Genomic DNA, 16,016 nt, shown 5'->3' with positions numbered 1-16,016 from the left:
TCAGCCTTGGGAGTCATTCTGACGCTTCAATGGTCAATCAAACTCACTTAGAGAGGTTGAACCATGTGGTGAGAAGTAGCAGGAGGTCCTTAGTCTTGGNGGCTCCCAGTATGCCTCAAGGCGCGGAACGGACTAACCTCGTGAGTGTGGCAGGGTGAGGAACCCAAGTTTCATAAGTCACTACGGGTGCAAGACTCGCCATAGCCCGACTCTCATTTTAAAGTTCGGACGAGTCAAGTCTAGAATCTCACATGTTTAGGTTGTTTGCTATAAAATGTGGTTGTTATCCATGTACTCTCTTATGATTAAAATGTTTAATCTGTTGTAGGATGTTTATTTATATAATTAACTCACCCTTGCCTTGTTTGTTGGTATATGTTGTATGTATTTCTTTTGCAATGATCATTCATTTTTGGATGTGAGCAGAAGAGAATGAGGTCACCTTGGAGGACGCCTTGGAGAGGAACGAAAACATTGATGCTGTTCCTTAGGATTTCTGAACTGTTAATTTTCATTTGAATTCATGTATCTATTTTGAAAAACTCTAACATTTTTTCACGTGTTTTAATTTCTTATAGCTTTCTGAATTACTGTAATCACAACCTAAATATTTTTCTTACTCTCAAACTGCTCTCTTTATTATGTATGATGACGTCTTAAATTATATAATTATAGGTAATATTTTGGGATATCTTACGTTAAAATTATATTTAACATTTAAACTTAAAGTTTAATCTTCAATTTTTTTTATTATTTTAATAAACTTTTCAAATAAAAAAGCAACAAAATCGCGTCCTATAATTACTTCGTATAAATTAGTAAAAAAAATAATATAAAAGAAGTTTGAGAGCTATTTAAAAGCACGTAAACTTGGGTATAGAAATTATATTTATAATGATAAAAACATTGAATTGCAGAAAACATTGTTTTGCAAAAAGAAAGTGAAAAGAAAGGAAGTGTGTGGGTCCCGAGTGACCACAATCGCAGGCTGTCCGGTTGGGTTTGGAAAACTGAAGTGTCGAAAACTGAAACCCTGGTTCTACTTTTCCTTTTTATTTATTAATTTAATTTTGTTTTCCTATTCTCATTCATTCCTATGATCCAAGTCTCTCTCTCTTTGTGGCCGTTGCTTCTTCCTCTTGCCTTTCAATTTCCTTCATTCTTTCAGCCACAATGAATGACTTTCACTTTTCTCCCACTCTCCCTCCTATTCCTTCATCTCTCCACCCTGTCAACAAACATCATCGTCACCAACAACAACAACTGCAACAACCATAATTCATAATTCACAATTCATTACCCTAAAAACCAAAACCCTTTTCTCTTCTCGATTCTCTTCTCTTCTCTTCTACCAAAAACCCAGATTCTTTTTCACTCTCACCATCACCTTTTTCACCTTCTTACTCCAATCACTCTTCTATCCCACCACCCTTCCTTTTCCAATTCTCTTTCCCCTTCTTCCCCACCACAATTCTAGGGTTTTTCCATTCTTCCTTTTTTTTTTTTAATTTTAAATATATAAAGAATATAATTTCCAAATCCCCTTTTTCTCTCCACTTTTAATTCCCTAGGTTACCCTCTCAAAACTGTGCCTTTCGATCTCCCATCTCTCTCTCTCCCTCTGTATATATACTTCCTTTGATTCTCAGTATATTTCTTCTAAATCTTCACTCTCTTGTCCTTTCCTTTTGGTTTTCTCCGCACACCACACCCACACGCAATTCTTCTTCCTTCTTTTTTCCTTACCATGTCATAGCAGCCCAACCCAAATCTCAATTCATCTCTATTCATTGCGTGATTCATTGATTTTGCCTATTCTCTCAGTTGCTGCTGCCGCTGCTGTTGTTGTCGTCGTGCGTGTGGCGGAGCATAGTGATCGTTGTTAATGGCGTACCAAGCGATCCAGGGTCCGAGTTCGGGATCGAGTTCGAGTTCGGGGTTTCAGCTACTCAATTCTCCTTTCGGAGACACCACTTACACCAAAGTCTTCGTCGGAGGGTTGGCCTGGGAGACTCAGAGCGAAACCATGCGCCGCTACTTCGAGCAGTTCGGCGAGATTCTCGAGGCCGTTGTCATCACCGATAAGAACACAGGGCGATCCAAGGGCTATGGTTTCGTGAGTATCTCTTTTATTCCATTTTTGGATTTTCTTCGTTATTACTGCTGTTGTGCTGTCACTACCAACACTACACAACACGCCGTTTGAGAAGTTTGTTGCTTTGTGTGATTCGGACTGCGTCTTATCCGAAGATTCATATTCCATTATATGATTTACATTTACTGTAGAATGACTTGGTTTCTATCTCGTGTGCATGGAATTGGAGGGTATAGGTGACTTTCCGGGATCCCGAGGCTGCAAGGAGAGCCTGTGCTGATCCAACTCCTGTTATTGATGGTAGAAGGGCGAACTGTAACCTAGCTTCACTTGGTCGACCACGACCCCCTTTGCCTTATGGTATCGTGTCTGATTCATCTTCCTCGCTCTCAATGAATTTAGCTATGTAACGTGCTTACATTGCAAATCTGCGTTATAAAATTTAATTGTCATGTTGGCTTCGTCACTGACGTCATCATCATTGTCGTTTGCTGTTGTTGATATTATTATCATTATCGGACTTCCACATTGGCGTGCCTCTGATTTCGAGATAAAGTTATAAGTAGTGATGGAAAGAGATCGAATTTAGTGTTTAGTACTGTCATTTCCCTAAACTTATCTTCTGCCTCGTATGGACCACCTTTTTTAAAAAATTACTTACACGTGATACCGTCTGTCTGATCTTCTAACATATGTGCTTGCAATTTCTGATTGATCTTTGTAACCAACGTGTTTTTTTTTTTTCGTCAACAACCTTCTTCAGATGTGTAATGGTCTGCATCAACATAATCGTTATAGCTTATTCTTCCTACTCAGATCGCTTGTATTTTTGTGGTTGCTTCTTCTTAACTTTTACAGGACGGGTAAGACCTGCCTCCCCTTATGTTGGAAGTGTGCAAACACCTCGAGGTGGCTATGTTGGAGGCTTTGGGTACCAGCAACCGCTTTCTTACAGCTATCAACAAGGATTAGTTTACCCTCCATATGGGTGAGTGTGGTTTTGTTACATATTATTGCAAAACAAACATTTGCTTTGAAAGATTTCTTTTCACTGCTAAAGATCATTATTTTGTTCGTTCCTAGTACTTGGTTGTATCTACACACAATTTTTATGTACGTTTACTGCTTTACTAGTTATCAACTCACATTTCACTTTTGTTGGGTGTTAAGTGACGGTGATGGCCTCTAAGGTCAATTTTCTTCGCGATGCAGTAGTGGTTAATCAAGAGAGCATAATCCTGAGAGATTTGGTCTTTTTGTTTTTTTGTGTTTGCAAAGCCTATTTCAATTCGATATAACGAACTAGTAACTGTTTGTTTATCTCAGTGTGTGCAAGGCGTTCCTAACTACATTTAAATTGTTCATCAGGATGTATTACACCAGAATCATGCTATAAAGGTGATCTTTTCAACATTATATGTGGTTGTTTTATCTTTGCAGGTATACGGCATATGGACCAGAGTACATCTACCCACAGGTTGAATTACCTTTCTTGATTGTCTTAGGAGAATTGATCGTGTTGTTTGTTCACTGCTGACCTTTTTCAACTTCCATCTTGTCTAATAGAGTCTGTATAACCCATATATGGGGCAACAGTACCTTCAGTTATATGGAGTGCCTGGAACAGTGAATACAACTATTTACCCATATGGACAATTGGGTCAGGCTGTACCTAGTGGTCATGGTTATTCGGCAATGCAGGGTTATACAGTACCAGGTCATCAGATTGTGCCCTATGGGGGATCTAATGTTAATGCCATAACAACTTCACCTATGCCTGCCATTCAAGCCTCATTTCCCAGTGGTATCGTTGTCAACCCTAAAGAAATTTCATTTATGACTCAGGATGTGCCCTTTTGTTGCTTTGTTAACTTGTACTTTTCACGTGCCCAAATTTCGTGTGATTGCAAGAGTGCTGCAATACATATATTTTTCTTCATTTTTCTTTTCAGCAGCCATAGGAATTAATAGTAACTTGAAAATACATAAGCATGGAACCATTTACTTTTCAGCAAGTACTGATAAGCTGAGAATGCAAGGAAATTTAAGTTACTGGCATATTGTCCTGTAAAATATTTATTAAATAGGTGAGTTTAGTTATTGTGCTCATATTTATATTGGAATTTGGAGCATGGTATTGTCTGAGACGAAGCAGTTTTGATTAATATAGCTAAAAATGGTGTTTTGATTGGTGGTGCATAACAAATATGTGAAGAGTGTTTGATATTTTTTATATGTAGTTTGGAAAGGCACTGTGTATGTGTTTGTACTTGTAGAATGAGGCATTGAAGCATGCATGTGGGATCTCTCGACTTGTTTAGTCTCTGTCTAAAAGGATCAGAAATGATTTGCTAGTGTGTTGACTTTTCAGGAATTGCTGCACCGGTTCCTGGCCAACCGCAATTTATTGTTCCTGCTCCTTCTCCTCAGTTCATGCAAGGTGGTGGTCCTGACCAAACAGCTGGGTGAGGGGGCGAATAAGGTGGGCTATTTTTTCTTGTATCTTACAATGAAGCTCTTTATTTCCAACGTCAACTTATCTTTTGAAAGTATCATCTTACAGGTATCCTTAGTTTGCAGCAGGACTAAGAGCAGTGGAACTGCTACTTGAGTGGCGGGATTCCAATCTAGCCTTGGAAGTTAATTATTTTGCATTCTAGAGGTATGTTGCTTTGTTTTACGTTGCCTTGATGAGGATTGTGAAAATGGGTTAAACCTGCAATTGATAACTTACTTTTTATCTTAATAAGCTGAGAATAGTAAATAGACATCTTACATTTCTTAAAATCATTATGGAATTGTGATCCTTCTTGAGATTATTGTCTAATTCTAAGCTGTAACTTGCAATCCTGTTTAGTTTAACACAATTGAGTTCATAAGGCTGGGTCAAATGGCTCTAGGTGAGCATCTGCTTGCAAATTTTTGCCTCACATTGAATATTATCGAGCCATATCTGAGTTAAAAATCTACGAGCACAAAACTCAGTACCTCTTGGCTCATTTAATTAGTAAGGATAGCTCCTTATTATAAATTTAAGTAATAAAGGAGAGAGAAAATTAGCGACTGCAAGATTTGTTAAAGTTCATATTTCATTATGTTAATTTCGTCAGGGTATTAATTCCCCATGTTATTGATGTACAATTCTTAATTTGTCCGTCTCTCTAAGTAAATAGAGGTATACAAGTATGTCATTATGTCTGCTATATTTTATTTTGGCATCTTATTGGACTATTGGGTCAAATTTACTCATGGCATGAAGGTTTTATTGCTCTAGGGAATCTGATTCCTATATTCGTTGTTTTCTATTGATCTGAAATTGAAAACTGGGCACTGCAAATTACAATATTCTTTAGCTAGGCTATTTAACAAATGCTATGATATGCAGGTCATATAGTCATGCTCACCAAGTTGTGTCTGAGTCGCTCCAGATGGCGAAGGAAACTGGAATGTGCGGGCTGCTTTTCCATTTGGACATTTACACTAGTGTATTTATACCTAATACTACCTGTACTCGGGAAGAGTGGCAGTAGTATTGAATCAATGGGTGCTGGAATAGGTTTCCAGCAGCCACGTAGGGAATAAACTTCTGTAAAAAGGAAAATCACGTCTGAATCAAAATATGATTCTTTGTAGTCTTGTCCAGCATTGAGTTTGTAGATAGTTGTCAATGTTGGTGCATTGTGTGACGATGGATGGTCCATCACATTGAATGTGATTTTTGTGCATAGTAGTTGTCAGGGATTCTACTAGAAGACACGGGTGTAATTTTATGATTTCAAGATCCTGCCGATTATGCAGGGTAGAACCATCAGTATATTCCATTAGAGAGGATTGCAGTGGTCCTTTAGTGTTATTATTTCACCGTCATTCAGCACGGAGTCACATGTTCCACATTTTCTTTAATTAATTTTCAACCTTTTCGTCATGGTTCACTCTATAATTGGTACTGTTCACACTTTCTTTTCTGATTTTTGTACATGTCAACTTCTTTGTAATCAACGGTGGAATCGCAATAATTGCAAATCGTGGTCTTTTCTGCTTCACATTGGGTTTATGTAATGCATAGTTTACGTAATACGTACGCATAGATTGGTGTGTGTATCAATGCAGGCTTGATCCAGAAGAAAACTTAAAAGAAGGAACTTTGTAATTGTTTGAGTTTTTTTTAACGTAAAGAAATTGTTGGTTTTTGATTCGAAGTGAATCGACATGGGCAGAACCGAGTACGTTTAGAAGAAGCTAATAATGCAGGTATGTATATAAAAAATAGAGTGTGAAGAAAGTCTAGAACAATGAAGTTGTTTTAAATTGTCACATTTTATTAGTTCTCCATATTAAAAAAAGTGTGAAAGAGTTAAAATTTACTTGTATTAATACTAATTTTAATATATTAATTTAAACATAAATAAGTCATTTATAAATACTTTTATAAAATGATTCATGGTCAGATTTTCTTAATACTTTTTTTAATCATTTTATCCCCTGAATTTTAATGATATCTTATTATGATTAAATGAAGAGTTCTGGATTTAAGAAATAAAAAAAGAATTTAAGATTTCTTACTGAAAAGTTCGTGAAAATTAAAGATTTTGTATATAATGATAATGAAGTATTTTATTAATAAAAGACTTGCAAATAATAATAATAATTCAAATAATTAATAAATGAAAATCTAAACAGAGAGAACAAATAAACAAGATTGACTAAAGTTTGAATGTTTTTTTTCCTTCAGTTTTGAGGGGCAATATATTTTTTTTAAATGAATATATATATTTTTTAAAGAAAACAAGGGCAACTAGTGCTTTAAATATGACTTATGTCTTTTAAATATAAATTTAGTTATTTTAATAGTACTAAAATCACATCTTTGAAATCATATTTTATAAATAAACTTTTAAAATATTAAAAGTTAAGCAGTATTTTAAAATAAGTTTTTTTTTATTAGAAATTGTATTTTAGAACAAGACATTTCAGGTAGAAGTATTTAAAAACCAATCCTTCCCACGTTTGTATTTGTTTCTTTAAAAGATTATCTATTTTAATAATTTTTGTATTGATATCTTTTATTTATTTATTTTATTATTTTTTTGTGACATCTAACATACGAGAAATTCTAAATATTTTTAAGTTTTAAAGATGGAAATTTGTTCAAAGAAGCTATTAAAATAAAAATCTTACAAGAATATTGTAAACAAAGATTACAAAAAAAAAGGGGGCATAATAATGACCTAAAATAAAATAACTTATAATATGAATTTTGATTAAAGAAGAACTTACAAAACATATCCATAAAGTATAAAAACATATTTGGATTTCAATTTTTTCCAAAGATCCGTTGCAATTTATGAATGAACTATTAATTAGTTACTTCAAAATCACATATATACGTAATTCGAATACCTAACGTGTGCTTGTAATAAGGGCCCAGTAACATGGCCACCACGACCACCACCGCCACCACCGCCACCTCCGCCCCCTCCTCTGCCGCCGAACCTTCACCTTCTTCTGCGGAAACCCCTCCGGCCCCAATTCCTCCGAAGCAACCACCGCCTCCCCCGCAGCCTGCGTTGGCAGCGGTGAAGCCGGAGGCGCCATTGTCCGACCCGAAATCTTCCGCGGACGCGAACGTAATCTTGGTCCCGAGCTACTCTCGATGGTTCTCGTGGGACTCGATACACGAAAGCGAGGTGCGTCACCTCCCCGAGTTCTTCGAATCGGCGTCCAAAAGCCCTAGGGTTTACAAGTACTACAGGAATTCGATCGTGAAGTTCTTCAGGTACAATCCCACCCGAAAAATCACCTTCACGGATGTCCGCAAAACGCTCGTCGGAGACGTCGGTTCGATCCGCAGAGTCTTCGATTTTCTTGAAGCTTGGGGCCTTATCAATTACCACCCCTCTTCGTCGCTGACCAAACCCTTGAAGTGGGACGACAAAGAGACCAAACCCGATTCTGCGTCCAACCCCACCGAATCTTCTTCCGCTCCCGCCAAAGAAAACACGAAGAGACTCTGCAGTGGCTGCAAAGCCGTTTGTACCATTGCTTGTTTTACTTGTGACAAGGTTACTTTTTCTCTATTATTTTATTGTCTTGACACAACTTCGAAACAATTTAGTATATCTGGTGTTATTAGCCTATGATGCTTGTAGTTCTATCTTGATAATTTAGAGTATAGAGGTTTACGTTGAAGGTCACTACAAGTTACCTAGTGAAATTTTAACACAAATTGGAAAATAATACCCGTGGAATTGTTGTATGATCAGAGACCATCATGTCTCCATGGTTGTGACTAATTTACATGTATGCATATCCTTGTCTTTCTTTTTTAATTTATGACAAATAATTAGTGGAACTTGATTATGAGCCACGTGATGGTTATGATTTATGGCCATGGTGGTCTGGACCATACCACAGGTTCTCCAGATGTACCTAAACTACAACATCTAAGTTTTCTTTAGCATTTGGTAGAGAAAAAGCTGAAGTGTGTGCAGTATGATTTGACTCTTTGTGCGAGGTGTTATGTTCGTGGCAATTATCGAGTTGGTGTGAGCTCTGCGGATTTTAGGCGAGTGGAGATAAGCGAGGAGACAAAGACAGATTGGAGCGAAAAGGAGACAACAAATCTTCTGGAAGCTATTACGCATTATGGTGATGATTGGAAGAGGGTATCTCAGCATGTTGCTGGCAGAACTGAGAAGGAGTGTGTTGCTCATTTTTTGAAGCTTCCTTTTTCTGATCGATTCCAGAGTTATCAACAACAACCTGCTGTCAATGGCACTGATGACAGTTCTAATCAATTAAAGAGGGTAACTAATGCTGATGCTGAATCTGAATTGGATAATGTTGCCTCAGCTGAATCTAGTAAGAGAATGCGTCTCACGCCCATTGCGGATGCAAGCAATCCTATTATGGCTCAGGTTCTTTCTTGCTCTCTTTATATAGAAAGACGAAAAAAGGAACTGCACTAACCGCGCTATATCTTAATAGTTAGATGTTTACCAGTGTTGTCAATAGCAGATCATGGAAAATTAGAATCCATTATATCATATACCAGTTGTCACTGTGGGAAGATGGAGGAAGTTGCATGGTGGTTGAAATAGATGATATATATCAATTATAGCAGTATAAGAAAATAAGTTCTATGCAAATTAAACTAAAATGCATAAAAACTAGCATAATATTAGCTCAAAAGTTCAATTGGTTGGAGAATTGTGGAGATGATAGGAGGTTGAAGTAGGAGGTGACAGAGGCTGATAGAGGAATCCTCCCTTGATCCTTACGTGAAGGTGAACCAAGGTTTCTGTATTCTGTATGGGGGGAAGTTTAACAGATTTTGTGTGGGTGATAGGAGTTTGTGGGAGGCACACTGCAATGTCTTCGAGATTGCAGATCTGAGGGATTCCGCCACACAATAGCTCCATAGTGGCTAATTAACTTAAATGCTGGCTGCTAATTACTAAGGTCTTGGATAGATTTTTTAACAGTTATTGATAGCTGAACTGACTAATGAAGAAAAATCTCTTTGAAAGTCTGTGTTTCATAAATATAATATATTAACTCTTTCTCATACAATGTTTTGCAGGCTGCTTTCTTGTCTGCTTTGGCAGGGTCAGAGGTTGCACAGGCTGCTGCTCAAGCTGCATTGACAACTCTGTCTGAGGTTTACAAAGCAACTAGAATAAATTATCGGTCATTTCCAAGGAATACATTGCTGCAAGGTGAGAATGATAAGTAACCTAAGATTATAGGCTTATATGAATGAGTTCATATGTCATCGGTATTAATGTAATTTATCTGGGAATGGATGGACCGATCTTCATTGTGTTCTTGATTTGTTTGATTGGAATAATTTCCGAATGTAGGTTAGCACTGATATTTGTCATTTCCTCTTTTCAGTGGTTAACTTTTCGAATAAGCTCTGATGAACAGTACACGCTCGTAGAAAATTCTTTTTTTTTTTCTCTTTTTTTTATGTAGTTTTTACATGATCTATGTGATTCTGTGAATTGAAAATGGAGACGTTGATTTTTAAACTCAATTTCCTTAGCAGAATTGTGGCTTTATGTTTTATGCAGATGCCAGTGTCCCATTTAATGGTAGCAATACTTCAGATTCATTCCAAGGGTCTCGATTGCATGCACATATACAGCTTGAGAAGGAAGAGTTAGATGTGGAAAAAGGAATTTCTGAGATTATAGAAGTTCAGGTTAATTTGGTCAAGGTTTATTTTGTTGGCGTTTGTATTTACAAAGTTCTATTTTATTTTTGCTAAATACGGGATATTCTGTTCTGTAGATGAAAAGTATCCAAGACAAGCTTGTCCATTTTGAAGATTTAGACCTGCTGATGGAAAAAGAAAGGCAGCAGCTGGAGCAAATGAAAAATATGTTTTTCCTTGATCAGCTTACTCTTTTATTTAATAAACCATCTGCTCCAAAAGCTGGAGAATGCCAAGAAGGAAATAGTGTAAAGACGAACCATGTTTGAGAAGTCTCAATTAGGCTATTGATCTTAGGCTTAGCGAATGTATTCAATCAACTCTTACAACTCTTTCTTCATGTAGAGGGCTTAAAATTTTCAACCAATTGTACATGTATATGGTAATGTTTTGCTTGAATATGTAGAGAATGCATACGAGCTTTTTTCTTGAATCAACAAAGTAATTTAATTAAATGAATTTACCGTATGAAACAAATTCAGAAGCATTCATTTTCCCAATAATGTTGTATTATAATTGGACCAATATTATAATTTTAAGCAACTCTTAAATAATCAACCTTCTTATAGTGAAAACATAACACATTTTATTTTTTGTGATAACAAAAAATTATAAAATTATAATTATAAAAATATAAATAATTTTTATAATTTAATCATAGACAGTCTTTATTTATTTATTTTGCAGATGATTTTTATTTATTTAGTAGATGATTTTTTATTTATTTGATTTAGAAAAATAGTTAACCAAAAAGAGAATCTCTTATTTGATTTATGAATCCTTTGTTCATAAGCATATTCTATCAAGGCTATGACTACTAACTTCTTTTCCAGCTGCTTCAGTTAACGCAAGGCTTTATCAGAGGCACTCACATTCACTGTAAAATATCTCATCAATCATCTCAAATTGTCTGTTACTGACACTAACTTTATATTACTTTCATTCAACAATTTTGAAGAAAATCCAAATTGGACTAGAAAAAAAAAATGAAGGGTTGTGAGAAGGTTTCTTCCTCGGCATAACCATTTCTTCATATGAACCTAAAAGATGCCACTACCTGCAGAAACCAAGTGGAAGCTGAATTTCAATAAACAACTTAGAAGCAACTTCAACGACCAACGCTACTTCATCTTATCCACTACATGTCTTGGATCATCGTAACTCCATAACCTTTGTTCTATTATTAAATAAAGGATTACTTAAAAAAGAAAACAAGTTCACCTTCTGAACTTCTGAAGCATATTTGTCTGTTTCTTCTTCCACAAACTGCATGCATAAACAGAATTAGACTGAACAGATACTACAGTGTATGTTGTGAGTTGTGATGAGGCCACAAACCTGTCCTGTCACCGTATACAATCTGTTATACCAACCATTTGATGCCATCCCAATAGCTGAATATAAATATCTGCGACTCTCACCAGGATTTTGCAGCCAATACTCGATGTAATAAATCCCTGATCCATTATTGGAATTGAATTAAAAACTTAAACTTTGGGTTTTCCCCACGTTTTCAGAACTTGGGAAAGTTTTTCTATGGCTCATTAAGCTCATGTCAGCATATGAATAGGGATCTAAAAACTAAAACATGTATACCTTAAGAATGGTTTTCGCAAATTTGTCACATTTTACTTAAAAAGAGAAGGACAAATTTTACAACATCCTTAATTTTTTCCTTATATCTCATAATAAATGCCACAATGAACCGATTTCAAAAGTAAAAGTACACACCATTAGATGATCTACAATCTATTAGTTTAGCAGCCACACCCGGGGGTCTTTGCCAGCTTCTGTCTAGTCCACTAACCTGTTGAATTCATTTTAACGAAAAAGGGAGAAATTTTAGCATTGGGTGGAATAATGAGAAAGAAAACTCCAAACCAAGTAATAATTTTAAATCTGATCATGAAATCACACCAGAGTCTGTGCAAACTCATCAACTTTGCCAAAGGATTCCATCCTAGTGAAATCCGGTCCCAGCCCAGTGATGGCAACGCTCACTGAAGCCACAACAGTAAGCAGATGATTTTACACAAGAAATTATGATGGCTGAAGAGACAAAAAATCAGAAACTCAAATTGCGAAGAAATAAACGCTGAAAATAACACCATTGGAATTGGCTGTTTCTGTTGGGTAAAAGGCAGTTATTGATTTAAATCCATTAGACTCTCCATTTCCCACTTGCCACCCTGATTCAGCCATAAGAACACAAGGAATATATAATTCAAGAAACTGAAGTTGAGTTGAGTGTATGGTTTAAACTTTCACTTCAAAGCTTGCAATTCAATTCAAATTCACCTTGGGGAATCTCAATCTTGAACTTGTTCTCATCGTCAGTGTACACACGAACATCCTCAGACACATCTGAGACTCACAAAAATTAACATTATACGATGCATATAGCTAATTGATCAACAAAACATACACACAGTTCCATAAATGTTTTCAATCAGAATCGAAGATTGGTTTTTATAATTAATAAGACATAGATTATGCAGATGAAACTTCAATTCAGAATTGAAAAATAGCACTAAAAATATCTATGAAACCGGATCCAAGACACGTAATTTATTTTTAAACTAATTAAAAAGAAAATGAGAAAATCACCATTGAGTGCCAATGCATTGGGGACTGCAAATGCAGGTACTGCTACTGCGGTGTGAAGAAGAAGTTGCCTTCTATTAACCCCACGTCCTTCTTCGATGGAAGAACTGAAAGAACAAACACAGATATGAAGACCATGTTGTGTGTGCATGAAACATTGGGATTTGAGAATCAAAAAGGTAATACTTGAATTCTTACAGTGAACATGACTTGGTTTGATGATGTTCCAAGGATGCGAGAAGCGATGGACCTGAAAAAAAAAAAAAAAAAACTGAGCGAGATGATGAGTGATATTGAAAAAGATGAAAATTGAGTTAATGGGTATGGAAAAGTTGGACCTTTATCTGCCTGAGAGGGTGTGAAGTTGCAGAGTGTGGGTCGCACGTGCACACAACAGAACCAGGAAATGGAAGCCATTCCTTTCGGATGAGCTTCTTCTCTTCTCTGCCTTCATTTCTGATTTTGTTATTTTTTCGATTTTTAAACCAATAGTATTTCTACTTCTCCTAAATATCTAAGATTCTGATGGTTTTGTTATAAATATTTTTAGAAGATCAAATGATACCATACGATGAACATTTAATAAAAAAATTAGGGAAAGATCTTTTTTCGATTATTTGTACCGTATTTGTAATTTAAAAAAATAAGAATAAAAAGTTTTACTAAAGATTCTAACACAAACTTCAATTTATAAAATGATTTTAAATTTTGTTAAAAGTAACATAATAGAGTATTTATATTATGAACCAAGATTGATTGGCTCATCACTAATTAGGTAATCCAATAACCCATATAACTCATATAGAAAAATAGTGTCCATAAAAAATTAATTACAAAGGTCCAATGCAAAAAATATGCAATTTTAATATTATAAGTGTCCTTCTTAGTCTTTAATTCATTCACTCGTTGGAAGGTGTCTTACTTCATCTTTATCAATGAAGCTATTTTGATGTAGCATAAAAGAATAGTTATAGAAGGTTGAGGTTAATCTCACAATTTTAAAAAATACAAACACATAAGGTTTTGTTAACCTTACAACCATATATTTACAAGATATGGTTAAAATTAAATATTTTCAACAAAAATAAATACTAAAATTAAGGCAAACTCTACTCATAAATATATCTCATAACTACAAAATAAAATTTATATTAGAGTATTGATTAAAAAAATTTCTAAATTATAAAAATATAATCAACTCGACTTATTTTATTTTAATTTATCTTAAATTTCAAACAAAATCTTAAAAGTTTTGACATTATGTCAATACCCCATTTAATACCCTTCCTTAGTGGGGTACACGTGTCAACCGTCCGGTCTTCCCTGGTAAAGTGGGAGACCAACTCTGCCAAGTTTTAATTCCCTTCCTTCGTGATCCGTGTAGTATCAGCAGAGCAGTGAAACCCCAGAAAGTGGAAGTCAGGTGGCACGCTGGGAGTGGGCCGAACGTTCTGAATGGAGGCCGTATTTAAGGTAAGAAGAAAATCCTGACGCCATTTTCCCATGCAATCTTCTTCTTCCTCAAACTCAAACTTTCTGGAAATCTCAAATTCTCCTCCTTCTCTCTAAACCTCCCAACCTTCTCTCTAAAATTCTAACCAATCTACTGTTCCGATCACCATTCAGATCACACCTGAAGACTTCTGGTGGTCTCCTCTTCCATTAGAACCGTTCGGTTTCGGGTTACACCTGGTAAGTGTTCTGACCTTTGAAACCTCTTTGTTCTCCTGCATGCATGCACCATTAAAGCTTGCATGTACCTGTAAACCATTTCTCTGAACCTACTTTTGGTATTTGACTTTAGACTTTGGAAACCTTAGAAGAGGTAGTTGCTGCCAATCAACCTTAGACGTACTAGCTGGATTTAGAGGTAAGGGAAGCTTATAAAGTTTAATTATAATTTCTCTGTATGGTTTGAATGTATGCCTGATTTAATGTATGTTTGATATCTAAAGTAGTTTGTTTGATTTCTTATGATTGAAATATGGTATGTTGTTGTATGAGTTGTATGATAAGTATGAGCTATAAATTCGGTCCTCCCTTTTTCCATTCGGTCTGTTCGGACTGATCGGCCTAGTGTGTTTACTAAACTTAGTTGGTTTCCTTTAATTGTTTTATTGATAGTTACTTAAGAATGCCGGTCATAAACCTAGCGTTCGACCTTACAAGTGTTCGGCCTTAGGCTGACACTTAAATTGTAAAATATGCAAATCTGATATTCCTTCTTTTGAAACCGTTCGGTCACTTAGTGACTGAATGGTCTAGTGAACTTTTGTTTATTGAAACGTCCGGTTTGTGGACTAAAGTCCTTTTACCTCTTTAAAGAGTTTCTCCTTTTCTTATTCCATCTGTTTGAGAAGTGTCCGGTCCTAGACCAGCCTTCGACCATGAATTGTACTTGTTTTATGATATTCTTTGCCAAACCGTCCGGATGACTGTAAGACCCTAAAAATTTTAGAGCATAAATATAATTTTGTATCTTGGTTTATCTTTAGGGAAAGTCATATCTGTAGCCCCATTAGTGATAACTCCTTGTGGAGTTAATGTTTTTGTGCTTTAATCTTGCTGAATAAATAAATTAATTATTTGTTTTATTAATTTACTATTTTATATATATATATATATAGTATGATCTGTATTTTTTAGTATATGTTTTGTGTATATACTAATTAAAATAAATAAATAAACTTGGTTGTTTAACTGTTATATTCTAAATATTCATTGTTGGGCCACTAAACTCAATTTAAAATTCGGGTAACAACATAATTAAAATATCTAAAGTCACTTTTGAGTGACTTTCCCGAAAAGAAAGGCAACAAAATGCAAACAGATAGGGGTTAGTGGTGGGGAGTGGTTTTATTTAAGAGAGAGGCTCTGGAAAATTTGGAAAAAGAAAAAAAAAAAAGAGAAAAAGGGGTGTGTACACTGGAAGCAAGAAAGTAACGCGTAAGAGGTGAAGTTTTGGTTCTGAAGCTTGGGCTAAGAAAGAAAGCTAGGATCTATCTACGGTAAGGGAAGCTAGCCATGATTTTGTGTTTTGGTTATTGTCTTTCTGTGAAAATATAGGCATGCTTTGTGTTTTGGTGATGTGGGTTGTAA

At 35.6% G+C, this 16,016-nt stretch overlaps 3 protein-coding genes across 3 annotated transcripts; 2 read left to right on the top strand and 1 right to left on the bottom strand.

Annotated features, from left to right (window-relative positions):
- Positions 1-1,067: 1,067 nt before the first annotated feature.
- LOC106762268 (RNA-binding protein 38) lies at positions 1,068-6,138 on the top strand. The gene is made up of 8 exons (XM_014646070.2): positions 1,068-2,116; positions 2,332-2,455; positions 2,954-3,083; positions 3,536-3,572; positions 3,662-3,899; positions 4,467-4,577; positions 4,659-4,757; positions 5,481-6,138. The coding sequence occupies exons 1-6, from the start codon at positions 1,886-1,888 to the stop codon at positions 4,562-4,564; spliced, it is 858 nt and encodes a 285-aa protein (XP_014501556.1). The 5' UTR covers positions 1,068-1,885; the 3' UTR covers positions 4,565-4,577; positions 4,659-4,757; positions 5,481-6,138.
- Positions 6,139-7,427: 1,289 nt separating this feature from the next.
- On the top strand, positions 7,428-10,718 carry LOC106759780 (SWI/SNF complex subunit SWI3B). The gene is made up of 5 exons (XM_014643118.2): positions 7,428-8,157; positions 8,587-9,012; positions 9,678-9,813; positions 10,171-10,301; positions 10,391-10,718. Exons 1-5 carry the CDS (start codon positions 7,528-7,530, stop codon positions 10,580-10,582), a joined length of 1,515 nt encoding a protein of 504 aa, XP_014498604.1. The 5' UTR covers positions 7,428-7,527; the 3' UTR covers positions 10,583-10,718.
- Positions 10,719-11,150: 432 nt separating this feature from the next.
- LOC106761247 (psbP domain-containing protein 3, chloroplastic) lies at positions 11,151-13,381 on the bottom strand. Its single transcript, XM_014644778.2, has 10 exons — positions 13,256-13,381; positions 13,116-13,167; positions 12,921-13,024; positions 12,612-12,677; positions 12,422-12,502; positions 12,231-12,313; positions 12,045-12,120; positions 11,652-11,770; positions 11,535-11,579; positions 11,151-11,370 (listed from the first exon to the last, which is right to left on the bottom strand). Exons 1-10 carry the CDS (start codon positions 13,332-13,334, stop codon positions 11,344-11,346), a joined length of 732 nt encoding a protein of 243 aa, XP_014500264.1. The 5' UTR covers positions 13,335-13,381; the 3' UTR covers positions 11,151-11,343.
- Positions 13,382-16,016: the final 2,635 nt, after the last annotated feature.

This window comes from Vigna radiata, chromosome 5, assembly GCF_000741045.1.
Source record: "Vigna radiata var. radiata cultivar VC1973A chromosome 5, Vradiata_ver6, whole genome shotgun sequence".
Lineage (NCBI taxonomy): Eukaryota > Viridiplantae > Streptophyta > Magnoliopsida > Fabales > Fabaceae > Vigna > Vigna radiata.
This window is presented reverse-complemented; position numbering and strand designations above follow the sequence as displayed.